This window comes from Sminthopsis crassicaudata, chromosome 2 (genome assembly GCF_048593235.1).
Source record: "Sminthopsis crassicaudata isolate SCR6 chromosome 2, ASM4859323v1, whole genome shotgun sequence".
Lineage (NCBI taxonomy): Eukaryota > Metazoa > Chordata > Mammalia > Dasyuromorphia > Dasyuridae > Sminthopsis > Sminthopsis crassicaudata.
In genome coordinates, this window is record NC_133618.1 from 111,589,770 (window position 1) to 111,612,997 (window position 23,228).

Consider the following 23,228-nt stretch of genomic DNA (forward strand, 5'->3'; position numbering starts at 1 on the left):
AGGTTTTCTTTAGAGGGAAGGGAAACCATGCGCGCTCTCGACTTAGGAGGCTGCGCGCTCCCGTGGAAAGATTGTGTCATCCTCAATTAACATAGTTGCTGGGAAGGCCAGGGAAAGAAAGGGTATTGTTCGAGCGGACTGACCAACGGGCGCGAAGGAAAGGACCAACCAGGAGGAACAATGTTTTGTCCCACCTTTTTTCGTCTTGGAAAGGCCAATAGGAGTCCCTAGTTCTTCCGTGCTTTGTCTACTGGCTTTTGCCTGGCAGACCCCAGAGCCCGGGCAGTGAACGAGGACCCGGATGTTGAGTGCCGCATGGTTCCTTTAAGGGCATCTCCTATGCACCTTTTCCTCCAAGTCGCTTTTGGACACTACCTCCCCCATCCCTTTGGTGCTTCACCCGCCTAGCAGTACGATTTTCCCGGGTTTTCCGTAGGCTTATAAGAGGCCCTCCATCCCTGGCCTGATTAAATCGTATTGGCTCTTCTCCTGTATTGTTATAGATCGCTAAGGTTTGCGGTCAGGTTATACCTGTAGTCAAATTTCTCCTCCGACGCTCAGCTCTGTGACCCTTTAAGTGACATGTCACTTAATCGATTTTTGTCTGTTTCATACCTAACTCTAAGATCAAATGAAAGGATGTAGCTTAGGGACTGGTACATAGTAGCAGGTGCTTAATATATGTTAAATGCTTCTTGATCCTTAAAATGCTATTACTATTGTACAAGAGCAGATTGAAACTGGAAAAAAAACAAAAAACTTCGGCCTTTCTTACTCTGGGGAATCCAAAGAGGGACCCTGGATAAAAGAAGAGCCAGAAGCAGAGCTGATGTGGAACCTTTGGCCATGCTTGAAGTCCAGGAGTGGTCAACCTGGTCAGTAATAAACATCTATTGGTGCAAGTATCCTTCTAAATGATTTTCTAGAGTAACACATTTCACCCCAAACAAGGCAATGGGTTGATAACCAGACTGGAAGATATGAGTGGCAAACACTGGATCCAAACCAGTGAAATGATTTTACATTCTTATGAGATTGTGCAGGAGTAACTCTAGGGACAAGAGGCGGTTTCATATCTGAAAAAGGAAACTTTGTTAACACCTAAATTTTTTTTTAAATGAAAAAAGCCTTAATATTAACTGTAACTAGTTAGATTTACTTTGTAACTATTAAAATCAACTCTACACAGAAAATGTAAATTTCTTGTTTAATGTGCCCATTAGAATTCTTTGTCCATTTTCATTTTTCCTCCTAGATGGTCAGTGTGTACCAATCTTGTTCTTTTGTTACCTTTGTCAGGTTTTAAGATTAATAGAAAAAAAATTTAAAAACAAATAATCTTTGTAGTTCGGGGATTCTTTGTCCTTTTTAAGTTTCAAAGAAATCAGATTCCAGTCTGTGTGGGCCAATTGTTTACTCCCTAAACCTGCCAACTCTTTTAAAGTGCAACAGTATAGAATATGTGGTCACTAGGTGTGCAGATGTTTGCAACCAATTAAATTGTAAGAATCTTTTTTTATATTAACCTAAATTTCCACTCTACTTTGATAACCATATTCCAGGGATTTTTTAGTGCCTTCTTTCTCTGGCCATCTTATCCTCTTGAGTTTTGGAAAGGCCTTAGGCCAGTCAACTAGAGATCAGAATATCCTTTGTTGGGTGACTGTTCATCTTTATAAATGTAATCTTGTCCATTAGGACACAAGCTCTTAAAAGGATGAGATTTTGTACTTGTATACCCAAACATCTAGCATTTAAAGTACAGATTGAGGTCTCTCACTCATGCCAGGATTCACTGAGTAGTTTGGCAGTTGTGTTTCAGTAGAAGACAATCTAATCAAGAGGTTTGGTTTTTTTGATACTTAATGTTATCAGATAAGTTGAAGTACTGTGGAATCACACTTAAAAAGAAAATGGAGGTGTTTAAAAATTGAAATATTGTGAAATTCATCAATGACATTCTTGATGTTTTTTTGTCATGTGTGCTTACCTGGTGAGATCAAAGGTCTAATTTCTCTCATTCTGAATTAAAGGTTACTCCTTTAAATATTCTCATTTGTTAAAATATACTTGTAACTTGAAAAAAATTTAAATTTTTAATGTTTCAGGCTCCTGTTTCTGCAATATGCTCCTTTGCACAAACACTACAATGGTTTATAATTGCACAAACACTACAATGATTTACCTAGATTTAAATAAACTGTGAAATGCAAAGTGAATCCTGTAGGATTTAATTTAACCACACAATTTGACTAGATGTTGAAAACCTTAATAGAAAATGACAACTTATTGCAAAGCTAACCATTTTGTTCTCTTAAACATCTAAAGGAATAAACAAAATGATTTAAATTAGGGAAATCTTTAAAATGCTATATCAGAAATCACAATATTGTTTTGTACATTCTTTTAAGAATTTTACTTGTCTTAAAGCTATTCTAAATTCCTACATACAAGAATACATTCCAGAAAGTATTTGAGATTTAAGCATTTTACTCAAATAGGGAATATAAAATTGTTGGCTCCCCTTTGAAAATAGCAGCATGGCATGGTTGTAATGATAGTAGTTGCTTATAGATTTCCTATGAGCTTTGCATGCTAGGTGTAAAACACCTGAAGTTTTGAAATCAGTACTAAATAATTCTTGAGTATCAAAACAAACCAAAAGTAGAAAATTGGAGCCAATAGGAAAATAGCACTAATTGGGATAATTGAATCAATAATATGAATATAGGTTATGCTTGTACTTAATTCAAGATGCATAAGCAATTTTTTCTCCCTCTAACTTTGTGACCACCCTTTCCCACTGATGAGTTCTTAGAAACTCCTTTTTGAGGAAGGAATCAGTCATTGTTCATTGTCTTTTACCAAAATAGTCTTTAAAAGTTTTCTGCTGTCTTGGTCCTCTTCTCCCATTAGAAAAATATCTTTAAAAAAGTATCTTGAGAATAAGGATTCCCTCCCCCTTCCCCCTGACCTGGAGAACAAAAGGATCAAATAATCTGCCCACATATGAATAGCCATCTTTGGTAATTCTTTAAACTTGTATAATTTTTCTTTAAAATTTGGGGTAAAAATATCCATGTGGACCTCTGAGGAAAAAAAGTGAAATTCAATTCCACACTCAAATGGGTACAGCCATTTTTATTTTTCATAGAACTTTTGAAAGTATTCCAGGAATAACAACAAAATCTGCTTTCTTGAAACCAAATATTTACTATTTTTATTAGATTATATTGACAGTTTTCAGATGAATGACAAGTGGAAACAAGATAAAATCTTCCAAACTGCTAAGTGTTCCACAGGGTTATATTCTTCCACCACAGCTGTATAATACATGTCTGTACCAGAACAGATGGAGTATGTCAACCAGATTACCGAGTATTCACCTGAAGAGGAAAGTTAAATCAAGAATTTAAAACTTTAGAATCAATGGGGTTAGAAAGAATTTTAAAATATCTGGTCAAATCATGCATGTCATTTTACAATTAAGGAAAAGGAGGATTAGAGATGATGTGAATTGCCCGATGTCAGCTATTTAAGTAGCAGAAATGGGACTAGAATCTGGATTATCTTCATTCCTATCCCCTCCCCCTCTTCCTCCCCCCCCCCACCCCGCATACCACACTGTATTTTCAATTTCTGTTGCACCTTCAAAATTAGTGTGGCATATTCAGTTTAGGAGTCAAATTTCTTCCCCCTGAAAACTCCCAGCCTAGCAAAGCATTCTGCTATTCTTTCCTAATTGGATTTCTGTAATCCTTGCAATTATGCTTCATTTCTTCAGCTTCAAGGGTTTATATCCTGCTATAGAATACTAATTTTATAAATAGAAACTGTGCTCTGAAACTTTGTGTGTGATTGGGGGCAGGTTACATCAAGCCTCATAGTTTTTGTTTTTTTGTTTTTTTTTTTTTTTTTTACTATACCACTTATTTGAAAACCTGAATTTATTCCAAGACAGATTCATTAGGGAACATTCTGAGCATTAATAAAATTAGCTTAGGGTGAGAATGGAGAAAATGACACTGCTTCACAATAAGCTTTAACCCTTTGGACACTCATTTCCAACAGCAAGTTTCAGTTCTTATTCAAAGTAAAGTGCAACATTTATTGTGTATCTTGTGGTGCAATAGTTGGAGGTGGAGGAGGGCTGGTTTAAGGCCCAAACTCTCTCCCATTTTCTATGACCTCTGATTTCTCAGATTGCAGTTTTAGCTTGCCCAACTTGCCTAAGATTTTGCCAGCCTGGCTCACGAAATCTGGGGGTGTGGGCCTCATGAGCAGCAGCTTGGGTCTGGATCCTGCCATTACATATTTACGGTTTTTAACCAAGTCATTTAACATGTATAAAACCATAGTACCATTTGTATTAGATTCCTACTTAATTATTATTAAATAAGTTCATGAATAAAATTTGAGATTAGCCCCATTTCTCCCCACCAGTCTTGTGGTTTTTACTGCTATAGCATTGTACCATATACTACATGAAACTATACATAATACAGTGCTTTGGGGAATTGAATATTGAATTATAACTGACTATACTCTGAAAGGCACTTGCCTTTACAAGATAGTTGACAAATGATCATCCAGCCAATAATTTAAAGGCTTCCAATAAGAAGGAAGCAACTATTTCTAAGAGCCTATTCACATGGATAATTCTGAGTGTTAGTATCTCTGACAGAAAGCCTAAATGTGCTACTGCCACTTCTACCCCTTATTTCTGGTTTTTCTCTCTGGGGGAAAAAGATAATACTTGTACAATACCTAGGTCACAACTTTACCAGAAGTATCATAAATAGTACTTTAATGAGGCTATTATTTCTTAAGCATGACTTAGATTTTTTACTGCCTTCAATGCCTTACAACTTGTAACTTCCCTTTGATTTAGCTCCATCTATTCCCAATCTATTTCCAAGGAAAACAGACAGTTATGTGTAAAGTTTGAGCTCAAAATTGAAGCTCTTCCTGAAGAGGAGGAAGCTAGATGCTCCGAGGAAGATGTTATTTATCTTCCAGGAATGATACACACAAAGTAAAGCCACAGAAGTTACTGGATGAAAAAAATAACAAAAACCCCTACCAAACCCCACAAGCTCCCATTTCTATATAGAAAAGAGAGAAAGAGAAACTAGGACAAGGGGGAAATTTTGATTCCTTGCTGGGGGTATTAATAAGAACAGAAAGGTCTCCGAAGACATTAATAAAGAACCTGCCCAATTACAAAATTTCTGGTAAATCACATAAGCACAAATGCCCAATTCTAGAAGGAATCTAAAACGTAAAGTCAAGGGTTGACAACTATATGTTTATCTCTCAATTATACACAAATCACACATTCTTCATCTTTAACTCAGTAATCCCATTTCCCTTCTACTTATCCAAATAATATTGCTCTTAAGGTCATTATTCAAGGTCTAGTGCCTTTTTAAAATTCAACAAAAAACAATTTTTAACCACCTGAGCTAACAGCACAAGCTAATTTTAGTTCTTAGTAGAATAATGATCTAAAATGAGTTATAATCGGTATTAACTTCAAATTGTAGAGAAACTGGACCCATAGTTCATTAAATCTCTAATAATTAAAGTGTTTTACCTATTAAAAAGAAATGACTAAAGGACAACAAATAATTGCAAAATACTGATTGATCCACGTGTTTCCAGCCTCTCTTTAAATGACGACTAAAATAGTAACTTTTCTTTTTTCCTAAGTAGAAATAAGGTCTGTATTTCTACTTAGAAAAATTACTCTGGGGGCAACTAGATGGTGCAGTGGATAGAGCACCAGCCTTGTATTCAAGAGGACCAGAGTTCAAATCTGGTCTAAGACACTTAATACTGCCTAACTGTGTGACCCTGGGCAAGAAACTTAACCCAGCCTCAGGAAAAAAAAAAAAAAAAAAAAAAAAAAGAAAAATTACTCTGCATGTTAGAATTAAGTTTGCTTGTACTGTAAATGGATTTCTCAGGAACTTTTGGCTAATACTTCATTTGCCTGCTTGATTTACTCTAATTTTTCAAAATGCCTCAATTTCTAAATGTGGATTTTATGTTAGAAAAATAGAAGCCATAACTTACCACATCATCAATCTTGAGAATGCTTCGGACCGTTTCAGTAGCTAGGGTCAGAGCACTGACTGACACCAACAAAGGTTGAACTACTAGCTCCTCCAAAATGTTGGAAATTCCACCCTGGAAATTAATTTTTTTAAAAAGAAAATTGTTTGCATTATTTAACAAAGGCAACTTAATCTTTATTCCCTTAGCATAGCCCATTGAACATGATTATCTCTTTGATTTAACCTGATTTAGGTTCTTTCCTAAGAAGTCTTGGTTGTTATTGGTAAACAATGATTTCACAATTTTCCTTCTTCATAAATCATTTTCTATATTATGGACATTATTAAAAAAAAAAAAAAGAATGCCTTTCCTTTATTCATTATTGGGCAAGGCTTTTTACCCAAATCTATGCATTTTTATGTCTCAAAATTCATACCTATCTTTCCATTTCACAGATGGAACCATATCAACTTATATAATCTTTTAAAAATATTATCTAAATGAGAAAATAGCCTTAAGGAAATTATTAAATCTATCTGAAGTTAGAAATTATCCAGAAGAGTTGGCAGAGGAATCCAGGCCTTTGGGGCAGCTAGATGGCACAATGGATAGAACATTGGTCCTGAAGTCAGGAGGACCCGAGTTCAAAATCTAGCCTCAGACACTTAACATTTACTAGCTGGGTGATCCTGGGCAAGTCATTTGACCCCAAATGCTTCACACACACACCCCTTCCCCCCCAAAATGAGGAATCTAGGCTATCTGACTAAGGTTATTTTCTATTAACATCAATAATAGTACTAGACCTTTATCAATGTACAGATTATTCTAGTAACTGTCTAACTTTTCTTTGTTTTCAGTCCTGCTACTTTTATTCATTATGACTCTACCATTCCAAAATCTGCAATGATTTCCCTACAGAATGACATCCAAAATCTTTCCTTACCCTTGCACTGACGTCTACCATGTGAACTTATTCTGTGTCTTTGCAATTTTTCTTCCTATTCTTCCAAAACAAAACCACAATTTAAATATTTCCTTTATGAGGGTTTGTTTAGTTTTGCCTGGCTACATTAACTTTACCCTCTATACTTTTATTTTGTTTGACTAAAATACCTTCTTAGTATTGTTTCCAGATCTACCCATATTTCAAGGTACACATTCTTAATATTAATGACAATATGATTTATAGCATCTTCAAGATTTATAAAGTGCTAAAAACATTTTTTTTTTTTTAAATTTTTCACAACAATCCTGACAGGTAGGTTTTTTGTTTTTTTTTTTTTTTTTTTTTAAACAGATGAAGAAACTGACACAGAGTTAAGAGTATTGCCCTAGGGATGCCACATAGCAAATATATGTCTGGTTGATCAAATCGGAATTCAGGCTTTCCTGACTCTAGTTTTAATGCTCTATTCACTATGCCCCAGCTTCTTAAACTGTAGTTCATGATTTCATATGAGGTCTCATATCTGAATGGGGGCAAAGGAGGGTAAAGAGTCATGAAATTAAATGTTTGATTTGTATGCCTATTTTAATATACCTATATACCCAGAGTCATGTAAGAAAAGGTATCATGAAAAAAGTTTGACATACTCAGTACTACGTTACTTAATTCTCCTAATAAGACTACCCTCTCCTACATTGGTCCAGTAATCTTCATCTGCAGGGCTCCTGTCACCATTCAATCATGAATCCTTCTTTCCCACAGTTGCTTAAATGACAATCCTACAGCTCCAGGTGCTTTCTCTACTTTTAAGATCAAATACAAATTCCTTTATTTTTGTATTCAAAGATTTACAATGTAGTTCCACCTATCTTTCTATATGTATTATGTAAATCCCTTCCCAACTAGTTATTCCTTATACATGTCCTCCATTTTTCTATATACTTCTGTGCACACACCCTCCTCACTGCTCAAGTGCCAGCTCCTACATAAGACACCTTTTCTGATCTGATATCCACTTTCAGTTGTCAGTGCCACCCATCTTTGTATGTACGTTATGTATGTAGTACACACAGTTTTCCAAATACAATGGAAGTCCCTTGAGGAGAGGGATTATTAATTTTGGTCTCTTTATCCCAACAACTGACCTAAGGTATAAACTTCATAAATGATTGCTGATTCAGGATGAATTCAGAGAGGCTTGGAGAGACTTACATGAACTGAGGCTGAGTGAAATGAGCAGAATCAGGAGATCATTATACACTTCAACAACAATACTATATGAGGATATATTCTGATAGAAGTGGTATCTTCGACAATGAGAAGATCCAATTCAGTTTTAATTGATCAATGATGGACATAACCAGCTACACCCAGAGAAAGAACACTGGGAAATGAAAGTGGACTACTTGTATTTTTGTTTTCCTTCCCAGGTTATTTTTACCTTTCTGAATCTGATTTTTCTTGTGCAACTATACAGATGTGCACACAGATATTGTATTTAAGATATATTTTAACATGTTTAATGTGAGACTGCCTGCCATCTGGGGAAGGGAAAAGTTGGAACAGAAATGATTGCAAGGGACAATGTGGAAAAATTACCCATGCATAAGTTCTGTCAATAAAAAGCTAAATTAAAACAAACAAACAAATAAATAAATGACTGTTGATTGAGTAAAGAAACATTATTACCTTTCGGACATTAATCCCGGCAGTAGTCTCTCCCTGTGCATGCCTATTTCTTAATTCTGTTACAGTAGAAATGGGATTTAGGCCTGCATTTTCAGCTAGAGTAGATGGAATTACTTCCATAGCATCTGCAAAAGCACGGACGCAGTATGACTCCATCCCACTCAAAGTTCGTGAATATTCAGTTAAACGCAGGGCCAGTTCTATCTCTGGAGCACCACCTCCTGCAATCAATGCTCTGAAATTGACAAAATAGGTTTATGGCTAATTTTCTCAAGTGGACTCAACTGTCTGAACATTAAGAGAACATCTTTCAAATATTTTACTACTTTTAACTACTCAGTAACAGGATTTTTTTTTTTTTTTTTTAAATCCAAGTCTATAACTTCATCAGTTTAGGGAATTTGTGGTGAAGACTTTCTATCAATGAAGATTAACTTAATGTACACTAAACTTTTTGGGACAGTGTATACATATATGTATAAACATATTTATATACTGAATTAGTAACGAGTAAAACTTAAAATACATTACCTCTTTTTTACTAAACAACGAATGACACATAAAGCATCATGAATTGAACGCTCAGCTTCTTCAATCACCAATTTGTTGGATCCACGAACAACAATAGTAACTGTTTTTCCAGGGCTTGCACAACCTGTAATCTACAGCAAATAAGCAACATTATTAGCTACCCAACAGGGAGAAGAAAGGTAGCAAATTCAAACTTAATTATATACTTACTTTGAGCAGTTTGCCAGAACCATTTAAGTTGACCTCCTCTGCTAGCTCAGCAGAGCCAAGCATTTCAGGACTAAACTGGTCAATATGAGCAACTGGTTTGGTTCCAATGGTCTATAAAAATAGAGTCAAAGCACAAACATTTATTAAAATTCAAAATTTAGCTGATAAGCTCATTTCGTAAGAATTCAAAACCCCCCACTTACCTTACAAATAAATTCAATGTCTTCTCTTTCAATATCCTTAACCACCATAATCTTCATTTTGTTTAGGAAATGTAAAGCAAGATCACTAAGAGCATCCCTAGAATAAGTCAGGAGTTAAAATGTTATAAGTGAACTTGTCAATATCAGAAAAAAAGCTCTATTCTGTTCAGCTGCTTTACAACATTTTCTTTTATCACTTTAACATGGCCAAGAAATCATTCAAATAATTTAGCCGTTCATCTAAGTTATTTTAAAGTTGTCAAATTCTTTGTAAAAATAAGGGCCAGATGTCCAACACCACACACACACACACACACACACACACACACACACACACACACACACACACACACACACACAGTATAGATGATCAAAAACTAATTGGAAATAAAACTTTTATTAAGAGAAAATACTTTGTGTTATGATTACTTTGCTATTACAAACCATATATTAATATATTCTGTAGTGCATTGTTGATTCATTTCAGTCCTGACTTTTTGTGACCTCTTCTGGGGGTTTTCTTGATAGACATAGTGTTTTGTCATTTCCTTCTTAAGCTTATTTTACAGATAAGGAAATCTGAGACAATCAGGGTGAATTGACTTGCCCAAGATCACACAACTACTGTCTTGAGGCAAGATTTGAACTCAGGTTTCCTTGACTTTAGGTCTCGCACTTTATTTTACTATGCCACTTCACTGCCTCTATTGATGTATGTACTACAATATGTATATCCTACAAGGTGTAGACGAAAAGAATCTATACCACAATCCAAAGATATCTCACTATAAATCTCACACACACACACACACACACACACACACACACACACACACACACACACACACACACACACACACACACACACAGTCTCTGTCTCTTTCTGTGTTTTACTAATGTGCTAAGGCTGTTATCTCTTTTGGCAATGCATGGCTAACACCAGAGAATGAGTATGAAGGCTATCTCCACTCATCACTTGTCCTTCCTATGTGAATAGCCCTCCATTATATAATCATAAATTTTCCTGAAAACATCCTTTCTACCTCATCTACATCTGTGAAGTGTTATAGTTTGCTCAGTAACCCCCCAACTCTATATTACCCTCTTAATAATAATTCTCCAGACATTGTGTCTCACAGTTGGAATCACAAACTTTAAAAGATATCATCATTTTGGGAAGAAGTAGGGCGTCAATTAAAAGAACTGTGCAGTTTCCCCAAGTCATTCCAGCCCATAGTTTTGAGCTAAACTCATTGTTTACACATAGAGGCTTTCCAAGCTGTAAGTATATATCATCAGGGATCTCATTTAGGAAGCTTTACAATATTTCTGGGTTTAATGCAATCAGCATAATATCATCTTCTAATAGAAAAATTAGGAGGAACTTAGCACTCATAAACAATACCTCTTTGGTTTCAACTCTGCCACTGTCAAGAAAGATGACCAGTACAAACCCCCTCAGCTTAGTATACTGTTTCAAGTTTCACTTGATATAATTGGAGTTATAAAAGAAAGTTAAGATTTTACATTTTTCAAGGAAAATCATGAAAGAGAATACAAAATGGCACCTCTAGTAGATGATATTCTTCTATATTTTACAATGGATAGAGGGTATCAAGAGTTTAAAAAACTAACTTTAAATATGAAATTTTTGTGTTTCTTTGCTTGTTTCAGTTTTGTCCAACTCTCAGAAACCCCATTTTGTGGTTTTCTGGGCAAACAAGTGATTTGCCATTTCCATTTCCAGCTCATTTTATGGATAAGAAACTGAGACAAACAAGGTGAAATGACTTGCCCAGAGTCACAGAGATAGAGTCTGAGGCCAAGTTTGAACTCGGGAAGATAAGATCTTCCTTATCCCAAATCCAGTGCTTTATACACCGTTATCACATAGATGCCCCATAAAAGATTCTTAGCTCAGATATTATGTACAGTGGGAATTAAAATCCAGCAATTTTGATGGTCCTGTGATGGTGGATTTTATCCAAGGTTCAAGAAACATTTCTTAAGACATTTGGCTGTCTCATGAAACAGAATTTATTTAAAAAAAAGATAAATCCCCATGAATTCTAAATTCACCAATTTGCAGTTTAAAGCAGAAGGGTCAAAAAAGGTCAAACCCAAGGCTTCAGACACATTCAAACTAAATGTAACTGGGAAGTGTTTTAACAAAATAAAAACACACATAATCTGTGGTTTCCTAAATCCATTTGACACTACCAGGCTAAAGAGCCTATCCTTTGTGTTTTAATTATTTTTCACCTCTGAACCCTACTACCGCTAAAATTAAAATCTAATGGACCATCTCTGTGTTGTCCTGCTCAGTTAGCATCAGGGATTTCCTCAATTTGTTTAAAATGAACATTTATCTTAAAAAGACTTAAGAACTCTTATCAATGCAATCACCAATCAAGGCTACATAGGAAGGATGATGAAACTTATTACTCTTCTGATAGAGGAAAGATAAGATTCAAATAGTAGAATGAAACATTTATGAGCATGGCAAATGTGTGTATCTATTTAGACTGTTTATTCCTTTTTTTTTTTTAAACAGGGTAGGGGATATGGGGAAGCTAGTGATGAAGTTTAGAGGGAAATAGAGAAAAAAGGATAGCGCTTTGAAAAGAACATGCTGATTTTATACTTTTTTTTTTTTTTATAACAGAAAGAAGTATATAATAGGTATGTGATTTCACATATAACACTTTCTCATTTAGGTCAATTCCAATGGTCTGGTGATGTAGAGAACATTTACACAAAGAGAGGACCGTGGGGACTGAGTGGATCACAATATAATATTTTCACTGATTTTTTTTTTTTTTGTATTGTCTGCTTGCATTTTTGTTCTCTTTTTTTTTTTCCTTTTTGATCTGATTTTTCTTATACATCATAATTGTGGAAATAATAGAAGAATTGCAAAAAAAAAGTTCTATCTCTTCTTTGAGGAATTCTACACACACACACACACACACACACACACACACATTTTAACAAAGTACACTTGTACCAGTTTTTTCTAGAGGGCCAATTTTGTGTTCTAGACTTGATTTCTCTATACGGTTCACATTTTGTAACTGATACCTTTATGCCTATTTGCTCAGAAGTCAGGTGAATTCTAACTCTGAAATGCTGATCAGTCTTACTGAACTAGTTCCCACTCCGATCACATTTTTTCCAAATGCTTTTGGAACTACTGAGTATCTGACTTTTGGTTATAGCCTCAGAAAAGCAAAGATGAAGTTTATTCAATTCTAAAAAGAGTTCTCACTCATTGTCTCTTCCCCTCTCCATGCCTTCTAATACCTCAAAATTAATTTAAAAGAAGACTGTACTTCCTTAAATTTGTTCACTAATTAAAAATTTTTCACCTAAAATTTTCATGGTTTTACTATAAAGTTCCACTTACTAAGGGTTGCTTAAGAGGTTTATTAATAAATAAGTATCTTCAGCTGACAATTTTTAGCTTTGTTTTGGTAATCACATAAGAGAAATTTTGTCACTGGTTTATAGATTTTCTAGAAGTATTAATGATTCCCTTTGAGAGCCACTCTTATTTTCTAACTAATTTTCATTAGGTCTGATAAGAAAGGTTTGATAAAAACAGAAATGTTGGTTCACGTATAGTAGTACTGAATCAATTTAGTGATTCTCCCATCAACAATAAACACAGATTATTGTACTATGAGATATCTCTTAAGATTAATGTGGTGATTTTATATATTTCTGCTTTTTACAGGGAAAAAAGGTATCAGGATGTGCATTTTCAGTTTTTAAAACGAAATTTGTTATTTTTAAATGAACAAGTATTAATATTCTCTCCAAAAAAATTTTTGAGGGTAAACAACAAAAAGAAAAAACAAACAAAAACCACTCTAGTAACAAATTCTTAAATATTAAACAAAATAAATTCTTATATTTGCCACATCAATATGATCAAAATGTTTTGAAATAGCCTTTTATAACCATTTAAAGAATTCTGCATCATCCAAATCATTTCCACAAACCAACATCTGAAGATTTAGAGTGATTCTAGCTTCGCTTTTATAACTTGCTATGTATGGTATTGAGTTATTGAGATTAGGGTCAGGGAAAAGAACTCCCTTCCTGCAACATTGCTGTTCAGGGGGAAAAAGGAGCTGCCTAACAATTTATCTCAGGAATACAATGTGGAATTAGGACTGCTCTAAATCTTGGGTTATAACTAACTACATGGAATTTTAACTAAGATATTTTCAATTAGAAAACAAAGTTGATTAAGTTTTAAAAACTTTAATAAGATGTATTTCATATCACTTACCTTAGAATAGATTTCTGTATGAGGAGGACATTACACCCAGATTTTTTAATTTGCTTTACTAAATTGAGTATATAAGTTCTCTCTTCTCGCAAGACTCTGTCCATTTGAGCATAGTCAGAAACTACAATCTGATTATCCATCTGTTGAAAGAGAATATGAAAAACATGCATTTTAAGCTTTAAAATATATATAAGGAATGGCTGGTTATAATTAAATAATGTACCATAAAAATGTTGAGTTTGAGGAATTCAGAGGAACATGGGAAGACTTGTGTGAGATACAATTGTACCATGAAAAAAAACCCTGGCTTTGGAGCTAGAAACTTATGTTTAAATATGATTTCTACTCCTACTCCCTGGGTGACCTTGTGCAACCACTTAATTCCCAAAGCCAGTTTCCTCATATGTAAAATGAGGGGGTTGGCCCAGCTAACCTCTGAGGTCCTCTACCTTTTAATTCTATGAGTTTATGAACTGATTACAAGAAGGAAGAAAGCACAGTAGTATAAACAAAAACATTAATAGGTAGCTATTATGACTTATGCTACCTTAGGAAATCATGTACCTTGCTTTATTAATAAATTTAATTTTCTTCTTTTTCAAGTCTGAGAAAAATCCACCAATTTATGGCTACATAATTCAACTTAGAATCATTATCGTCATCAACAAGCATTTGTCAAGGGTTTTACTAGAATTGTGGTAAACATTAGGGATACAAAGAAAAACAAAATCATGGTCCTTAACATTAAGATCACATTTTACTGGAAGAGACAACACAACAGAAACTATCATTTAAGATAACTAGTAATTTGTAAGGAAGAAAGAACTAAAACATATACACAAACTTAAAGTACATGGTAGTTAATAGAGTGACCTAAAGAATCTAAAATAAAGTCAACTTCATAGGTGTCCTCAAGTTTTGGAGATATAGATCACAAATGAAAAGTGGTCAGGAAAAAAAATATTCTATTTACAAGGAACAGAAGAGATTAAAAGGATAGTAAAGGAGCAGGGCATATTAAATTTACTCATAAGAAAAAGTCTAAGAACTGGCTTGGAGAAGGCATTTGGATCATGATCAGGGGATAAAGTAAGTTCCTTGAGGTCAGGGATAATTTAACTTCTCTATCTTCATTTTCATCTGTATTCTTAACCCCTAGTACAGTGTATTACACAATGCGTGCTTAAAAAAGAAATACAATCTTGTAAATATACTGTAGACCATTTATCAGGAAGAAGGAATTTATCAAATAGATCATAAACCTTGCATGACATAGTAATGACGGGACACAAATTATTTGGATATTTGTTGGACTTCTGCTAAATGCAAAGCCAACCTCTAAAATTTTTCATTTGCTTTAACTATAATTTTATTGTTTAAAATATAATGTCTTGATATGAGTTCTGAACCTAATTCTGTTCAATCAAAAACTGGCTATTGAAGCAGCCATTCCATCTTCAACTTTTTCATAAGAGAAAAGGAAAAAGAAAAAGCTAAGCATGATCCCTTACACCTTAAATTTTGGAAAGGAGATAGCAAAACATAGGTAAAAGTATCATGCCCTAAATTATATATGGAAAGTCAGTTCAAGAAGAATGGGAAACAATTATCTATAATGAAATTTTGGTAAAAATAAAAAATTATTCCAATGAGGAAGAAAAAGGAGAAGTTATCTGAAGAGAAATAGGTATGGGAAGTCAGCAACTTTTTTTTAAAAGAAAGAAAAAGAGAACATTAGGAAACAGGACATGTACTCTGGTCCTACGAGAGTACTGTCAGGAGCCCTTAAGACCAGCACAATTTTTAGCTCTGCATATAGCTCTTTTAAAGTGACGTTGGCTGCTCCAAGGACATAGCAAAGCAACAAACCAAGGAGAAGAAACAGCACTAATCAACTTTTATCATGCTTCTGTTTTCTCTAGTAGAGAATGGTCTTTGGACTGGAAAGGGTAAAACAAAAATTTAACCATTTTCAGGAAACACACTCACATATATGAAGTTATAAGAAAGCTTCTATTTCTCTCTCTAATATTAAAAGTTACCAAGTTAAAACAAATGAAACTCCAGAGTACTGAAAGAAATGAACTTCCAGATGTGATTTCAGAATGTTAAAATTGTTTAACAGAAGTAGTATAATTAAAAAAAAAAAATGTTTTCCAAAAAAATTTTTTAGAATCGCATTAAGTATGATCTAGCACATGTTAGAATGGGAAGCAGGGTTCACTAAGATCCAATGTGTATTCATCAAGAACAAGTCATGACAAATTAATTTCCTTTTTCTGAGTAGTTTTTTATAGTCATTTTTTAGTTGTGTATGTCTCTTTATGACCCCCTTTCAGATTTCCTAGGAAAGATACTAGTTTACCATTTCCTTCTCCAGCTCATGTTACAGATAAGGAAAGCAAACAGAGTAAACTGACTCATGCAGGGTCACACAGTTAGTGTCTGAGACTAGATTTGAACTCACATTCTCCTGACTCTAGGTCTGGTGCTTTATCCACTATGCCAGTTAGCTGTCTTTTCAAGTTACTAGACTGATAAGTCAGGACAACACTATAGATATAGCACACTCAAAGTTTTAACAAAACTTCTCTTCAAAGTTCATTTTATTTTTATGAATAGAGAAACAGGCTAAATGAGGATAGTAGTTATGTGCTTTTGGAACAAATCTGAGCTCAAGAGATGTAACTAATGTATCATTCTTACTTTGCAGGGGAATACTTATTCAATATTTCTATCAACGATATAGATGTAACAATAGAAGTCAATAGGGTGCGATTAAAGTAGAAAACAAATTACCTAGGGAAAAACTCCTTTTTTTGAGAAGAACTCTTGTGAAAACTGAACGGCAATTTGGCAGAAATTAGGTTTAAACCAGCACTTTATGCTATACTCCACAATATATTCTAATTGAAAGTGACCTTAATATTAAAGATATAAAAAATTAGCAAGACATCATATACCTCTCACAGATATGGGTAAGAGATTCTTTCCTTTAGCAAACAAGAAATAAAGGCAAATACAAAAGATAAAACAAATTAACTTTGATTACTCAAAACTGAAAAGCTGTATAGGATCTTGGATAAGACAGGAAATGGTCAAATGGGGAGAAATTCTTTGAATCATTTTTCTTTGAAAAAGGTTTGTAAACCAAGACATATAAATAATATATATGTCTAATAGCTATTTCACAACAAATAAATGGTCCAAGGATATGAACAGTTTTTAAAAGAACAGCAAAATATTCATGATTACATGAAAAAATATTTCAAAGCAAAAATAAGAGAAATGAAGCTCAAACCAACTGAGGTTTTTTTTTTTTTACCTCATGTCCTGTAAACTGGCAAAAATGACTAAAAATGGCAAGTCAATGCTGGAAGGATTCAGGGAAGATAGGCACATTAACACACTGAGGGAGAGCTGTGAATTGGCACGACTCTTTTGGAAAATAATTTGGAATTATGCAAATAAAGTGATTAAGATGCCCCCATCTTTTGAACCTGAAACTCTATTCCTGGGCTAATATTCTAGGGAAGCCAATAATAAGAAAAAAAGTCCTCACTTACTACAAAATATTAATAGAACATTATGTGAGAGCTAAGAATTGGAAACAATGTAGATATCCATTGGTGAATGACTAATCTTGGTACATGAAATACTAAGAAATGATGCAGATGAATACAGAGCAGCAAGGAAAGCTCTATATGAACTAATGGAAAGCAAAGGAGTATGAAGAACACAATATACAGTTATCTACAACATTGTTAATGGAAAGAATGATAACTAAAAAAATAAAAAGTGTAAAACTATAAAGATCAAGCAGAACTCTAATGAAGATATGAAGATACCTCCAAACCTGCTGCCCGGTGGAGTTGTTACATATTGAAGATGTTTTTGGTTTTCCCAATAGAGCAGTAAGTTTTGTAGATTTTTTTTTCCCCTATAAAAAATCCTTACTATATGACATATGAGATGGCTATCAGGAAGAGAATAGAGGAGGGATATATAGGATACTATGATGATATAGGAAACAGCAATAAAAATTTAACTTACATGAAAACTCTAATGCCATGATTCTTTATTTTGTCTTGTGAACCTAACCTATTCCACTGATCAACTACTCTATTTCTTAGCTAGTACCAAATAGTTTTGATGACCACTCCTTTATAATAAAGTTATTAGATCTGGTACAGCTAGGCCACCTTAATTTCTTTTCTTTTTTTTTTTAATTCCCTTGAAATTGTTGACATTTTGTTCTTCCATATGAATTTTGTTGTTACTTTTTCTAGGTTAGCAAAAATAGTTTCTTGGGATTTTGATTGGTATAACACTAAATTGTCATCTTTATTATACTCACATGACCACTTGATATTTTTCCAATTGTTTAGATCTGACTTTATTTGTGTGGAAAGTGTTTTGTAGCTTTGCTCATATACTTCCTGACTTTCTGTTGACAGATAGATTCCCAAATATTTTATTCTATCGATGGTCATTTTAAATTGAATTTTTCTTTGTATCTCTTGCTATTGGATTTTGTTAGTGATGTATAAAATGGCTGATGATTTATGTGGATTTATTTTGTATCCTGCAATTTTGCTAAATAAAGGTGTGGATTATTTCTAATAGCTTTTTAGTTGATTCTCTAGGGTTCCCTAAGTATACCACCATATCATCATCAAAGAGTGATAATTTGGTTTCCTCATTCAATGCCATGATTCTCTAATTGGCATTTGAAAAACTCAGAGCAAACTCAGTGGATGACAGTTATGACCCAAGAAAGTTGGTTAAAATAATGAGTAAAATCTAATCTAAGGGGAAGCTAGTGGAAACAGCCCTGAAGTCAGGAGGACCTGAGTTCAAATCAGGCCTCAGACTAAGTACTTAACACGTCCTGGCTGTGTGACTCTAGGCAAGTCACTTAACTCCAATTGCCTTAGCAAAAAAAAAAAAAAAAAATCTAATCTAAGATGGAAATTCAGAGTTAAGTGTTAAGTCCTCCATTTTGATTCAACTATACAACTATAGGACTGGGAAAGCATTGCAATATAACAACGCATATAAAAAGACTAGGAGCTTTAGTATGAGCTAACATCATGGCATAGCAGTCAGGAATACTATATAAGTACAGTATTCAGAATAAGATATGCATTAAAGACATTTTCAAACAAAGAGCTGGCACTTCAAAGATATAAATTGTTTGCTTGACAGAAATTAAAGAGTTAAGGACAGAAGCTACAGAGAAGCAATTATTAGATAGATGTAAAAAATAAAAAAAAAAATCTTAACTTAAGTCCTAAATCTGTACAAAAGTAAAATGGGTTTCTTTAGATTTTCAAAAGGGTATAAGATCATTAGGAATTATTGCAAAAGATACCATTGAGGCATAGGTCAGACTACTAGATGACCTCTGAGATCATCTTCCAATTCTTAAGTTTCTTTGATCATCTGAAAAAGATGTCAGGACCGTCCTTTTAGCTGTCAAAATAAAGGATACTTTTACTTGGGTGTGAATAAAATGCTATTTTAGGAGTAAAATGTTGGAAGAGACACAGATTCAGCTACTTGTTTTTACTTATGTCTGTCATAGCAATCAAGGTGACAGAAAGCTCAAGATAATTATTTGTGTTCACATCCTTCTAAATTATGCCTCTGGGACATGCAATAAGTAGGCCTCCTGGTCAGAAGATTGCTTGGCATACTGACTTTATGCTAACAGCAACTTTTGCAGGATAAAGACACTAGTGTGATAGCTCTTTCCCATTTATTGGTGCTCAGCATTCCATCTACTTAAATAGTGCTAACAATCAGAATAAGATTTACTTACATCTGTTTTAGGAGCAGATAAGCAAAATTGAATAAGACCAATCTTAGCTTTCTCAACTCTGGTTATGCCAGTATTTGCCACCTTCTGCGTTAGGACCAATCCTTCCACCAGTTCACAGTCATCAATTGTCCCTCTAAGTTAAAAAAAAAAAAAAAAAAAAAAAGAATGTTAAGTTTTAAATCTAAAAGATGTAAACTTTAAAAAAAATTTAGAACCTTTTAGTTTACATTGGCTCCACTCATAGGTATCTCTTGGCTTACTCCTCTAAACCAGATGAAACAAAGAGAATAAATTCATTAACAATCACTGAGACATGCAGCATTCTCAGAATGACAGAACCACCAAAAAAAAAGCCCCTATTTGTTAGTTCTACTGTCCAATTCCATTTTTTGTCATCAAAATCATCTTTATTTGAAACATTAACTTTGATTAATGAAAATAATAAATATAGATTTTTCTCACCCAAGCTTCTTAACTATTTTAATGTCTCGAAGATCTACACTAGTGGCTGTGGTTGGGTCAATCACCTTCATTACGGCATCTACACTCATTGGAGAAAGCAGGCTTGAGTACTGAGATACAACCTAAAAGTATTTAATTTTAAAAAAGATCAGCTTTAAAATATGTAAAAGAAAACTGTTTACTATAAGCAAACAAGATAAACAAGGAAAAATAAACCATTTGGGAGAAATTTTTTAAATTACTATAAAAATACTTTTTCACTGACATATGAGACATGTTTCTTATCAATACTGTTAAGTTTTTTTAAAAGGAAAAATGACTAACATTTTAATTTTTCAAAGACGGGTTACATACTCTACAGTTGGGGGGGAGGGGAAGGTAACAAAGCAGCACTAACTCATAGTCTCCTAGTACTAACTAGTATCCTGTTGTATCTTGAGAATAGCAGTAAGCTTCCTTCAACACTAAGCTACTGTCAGGGTCGTTCTGGAAAGGCAATTATTATAGGCACAATCCAGTTTTTCCCAGGCTCAAAAATCAAGGAAAATGTATGAGTCTGGCACTGAGAGGAGGAATGGAAATTATAAATAGGAAAAGTTAAGAAAACAGAAACTGCTAAGATGCTAAGAGTTACCAATTTTCAGAAAAAAATTTAGATATTCCTATGTTAATATAAGTTTGCCAAACGATTAGTAAAAGTTAAGCCACATTTACTTGCCACAAAGTTAGCAAACCTAAAAATGGCCTAGGGAGATTTTTATGATTTAAGACAAAGGAAAATTGTCTTAATATGTTGCACTACAATGTTTTTTCCTCCTACTACAGAGCAAAGGAAAAATTTCTGCTTCTTCAGTTTTTATAACCCTAGATTGATTCATCAATAAAACTAAAAGGGCATCATTCCTATAGTTTTTAAATTCTCATACCTTTGAGTTGAGTGAAGTTGTCGCACTATTTAGTAATGTTTCTCTGTCACTCAGTTCCACTGGCTGTGCCATTTTAGTTAAGACTTCAACACCTCTATCCAAAGCTTTTTGGAATGATTCCGAAATGATGGTTGGGTGAATCCCTGTCAAATTTCACACTTTAGTTATTAATTAATTAATCATTTAATTATTAGAACTACATCTTATTTACTACTACACATTTGTTAAATTACTTTAACAGCTATGTTTTAGCTGTTATTTATATATATGTATAAGATATATAAATATATATTTAGCTTATATTTATAAGAACTATGTTTTTGAAAAGCAAATTATATTATTTGTTGAGTTATATCAAGTTTATTCCAAGAAAATCCAGGCTACAATTAACAAAGGAAAATTAAATCAAATTCAGTCATGAAAGACCTCATTCTGAAATAAATTCTAATAATTTTTCTACAGAAAATCACCTTTATCCTATCCTTACTTTGCAATAATAAAAACTCAACTAACCTTTTTGAAGAAGTTTGGTACAGGAATCCAAAAGAGATCCAGCAATGATAACAACAGATGTGGTACCATCACCAGCTTCAATATCTTGTGCTTTGGAAAGCTCCACCAACTAAGAAAATATAGAAATATAGAAAGTTGTCCAACTTTAAGTGACAGAGCACATTAAGACCTGATTTAAGTAATAGATCAACAGCTCTGCAAAGATACTTTGATAATCTTGGCAAAATCATGAGGCTTTGGCTATATGTAAAATTTAACAATGGATTTCAGCATGTGTATTTCTGGCAAATATAAAAAACACAGCAAGTTAGTTCCTAAAGGGGGGAAAAAAAATCTAAATACCACGTCATAAATTTGCCTTTCTAGAAAACTTAAAATTCCACAAAAGAATGTTTTCCCTGCTCCTTACTCTTCATTCTCCAAGGTATGTAGTGAAAGTATTAAGATGGAAGGGGAGAAGCATATGCAGTGGAACAAGAGGAAGAGAGCAGAATTTGTATTTCTATAGCTACACAGAATCTCATGTATCATGATCATTAATTATAGAATGTTTACTCTTCCACATAAGGACTATTCCTCTGCCTTTTCATGGCATGGGAATTAACTTTTCCCCCTCCTCTTCTGTTTTAGTATTTTTATTTTCCCCAGTTATATGTAGACAATTTTTTTTGAATTAGAATTCCAGTCTGTCCTCCCTTCATTGCAAAGATAGATGTAAAATTATACAAAACAGTCCCATAAATAAAATAGCATGCTCTTAAAGAGATTAAAAGCTCTAGCTAGTCCTACCAAGGTTTAAAAAAAAAAAAAAAAAAAAAAAAAAGCTAAAGCTAACAATGAGACCAGGATAACTAGGAACAAAGACAGTTCCAAGCAGGCTGGCCACCAAGTAATGAATGTCAGTAGTATAATATGGAAGCCAAAGACTAAAAAGTCTATCAAGAAGTAGAAAAAAAGTTTTGAGAATACTGATACTGAAATGACACTTTTTTGAAGAAATAATTTTGAATAGCCCCATTATTCAGGGGCTAGCTTAGTTAAGTTCTGAAAGGGTCATAATTAGGTTTGTCAGGTTTTTGTTTTTTGTTTTTTTAAGCCAGTGATTTTTTTTTTTTAACAAGTAACTGCCTAAATAATGGTTGTGTCTCAAATTAGTCCAGAAATTCAGATAACTTGTAATGAATTAAACTTAATTAAATTCAATTCTCTTGCTCATCCCAAGTCCATTCTTGACTCAAGGAAATCTGCTATACTTTGTGTATATGGGTAAATCTGATCTAGTATCTCTGCCCCATCAAGTCCTTTCAAGGACTTCTCTTTGCTAACCAAAAAAAAGTCTGCTCCAGGATCTCTAATCTTGCAGGTGGTCTCAAATGAGTTATTGCCCCTCATTCCCAAATAATCACATTTTCCCTATGCACCAGATCTATAAGCAATCATGCCATTGAGCTCTTTTGACCAATTCTAAGCTCTTCCCTGCCTATGAAGTCCTCTTCTTTGTTCTGTATTCCCCAAAGTATGAAAGAGAGATATGGCCATTATTTTATATATGGGCTTTGCTGAA

General features: G+C 33.8%; 1 protein-coding gene across 2 annotated transcripts in view; it reads right to left on the reverse strand.

Annotated features, from left to right (window-relative positions):
* Window positions 1-3,193: 3,193 nt before the first annotated feature.
* CCT4 (chaperonin containing TCP1 subunit 4) overlaps window positions 3,194-23,228 on the reverse strand; it is a 28,628-nt gene continuing 8,593 nt past the window's right edge. For both annotated transcript variants that reach the window (XM_074287023.1, XM_074287022.1), the window contains exons 4-14: window positions 21,665-21,773; window positions 21,152-21,294; window positions 20,226-20,347; window positions 19,764-19,896; window positions 13,940-14,079; window positions 9,643-9,739; window positions 9,440-9,550; window positions 9,230-9,360; window positions 8,699-8,933; window positions 6,079-6,192; window positions 3,194-3,386 (exon numbers count right to left, since the gene is read on the reverse strand). In XM_074287023.1, the coding sequence (XP_074143124.1) occupies window positions 3,372-3,386; window positions 6,079-6,192; window positions 8,699-8,933; window positions 9,230-9,360; window positions 9,440-9,550; window positions 9,643-9,739; window positions 13,940-14,079; window positions 19,764-19,896; window positions 20,226-20,347; window positions 21,152-21,294; window positions 21,665-21,773 (1,350 nt within the window). In that variant the 3' untranslated portion in view covers window positions 3,194-3,371. The remainder of the gene's footprint in view (window positions 3,387-6,078; window positions 6,193-8,698; window positions 8,934-9,229; window positions 9,361-9,439; window positions 9,551-9,642; window positions 9,740-13,939; window positions 14,080-19,763; window positions 19,897-20,225; window positions 20,348-21,151; window positions 21,295-21,664; window positions 21,774-23,228) is intronic.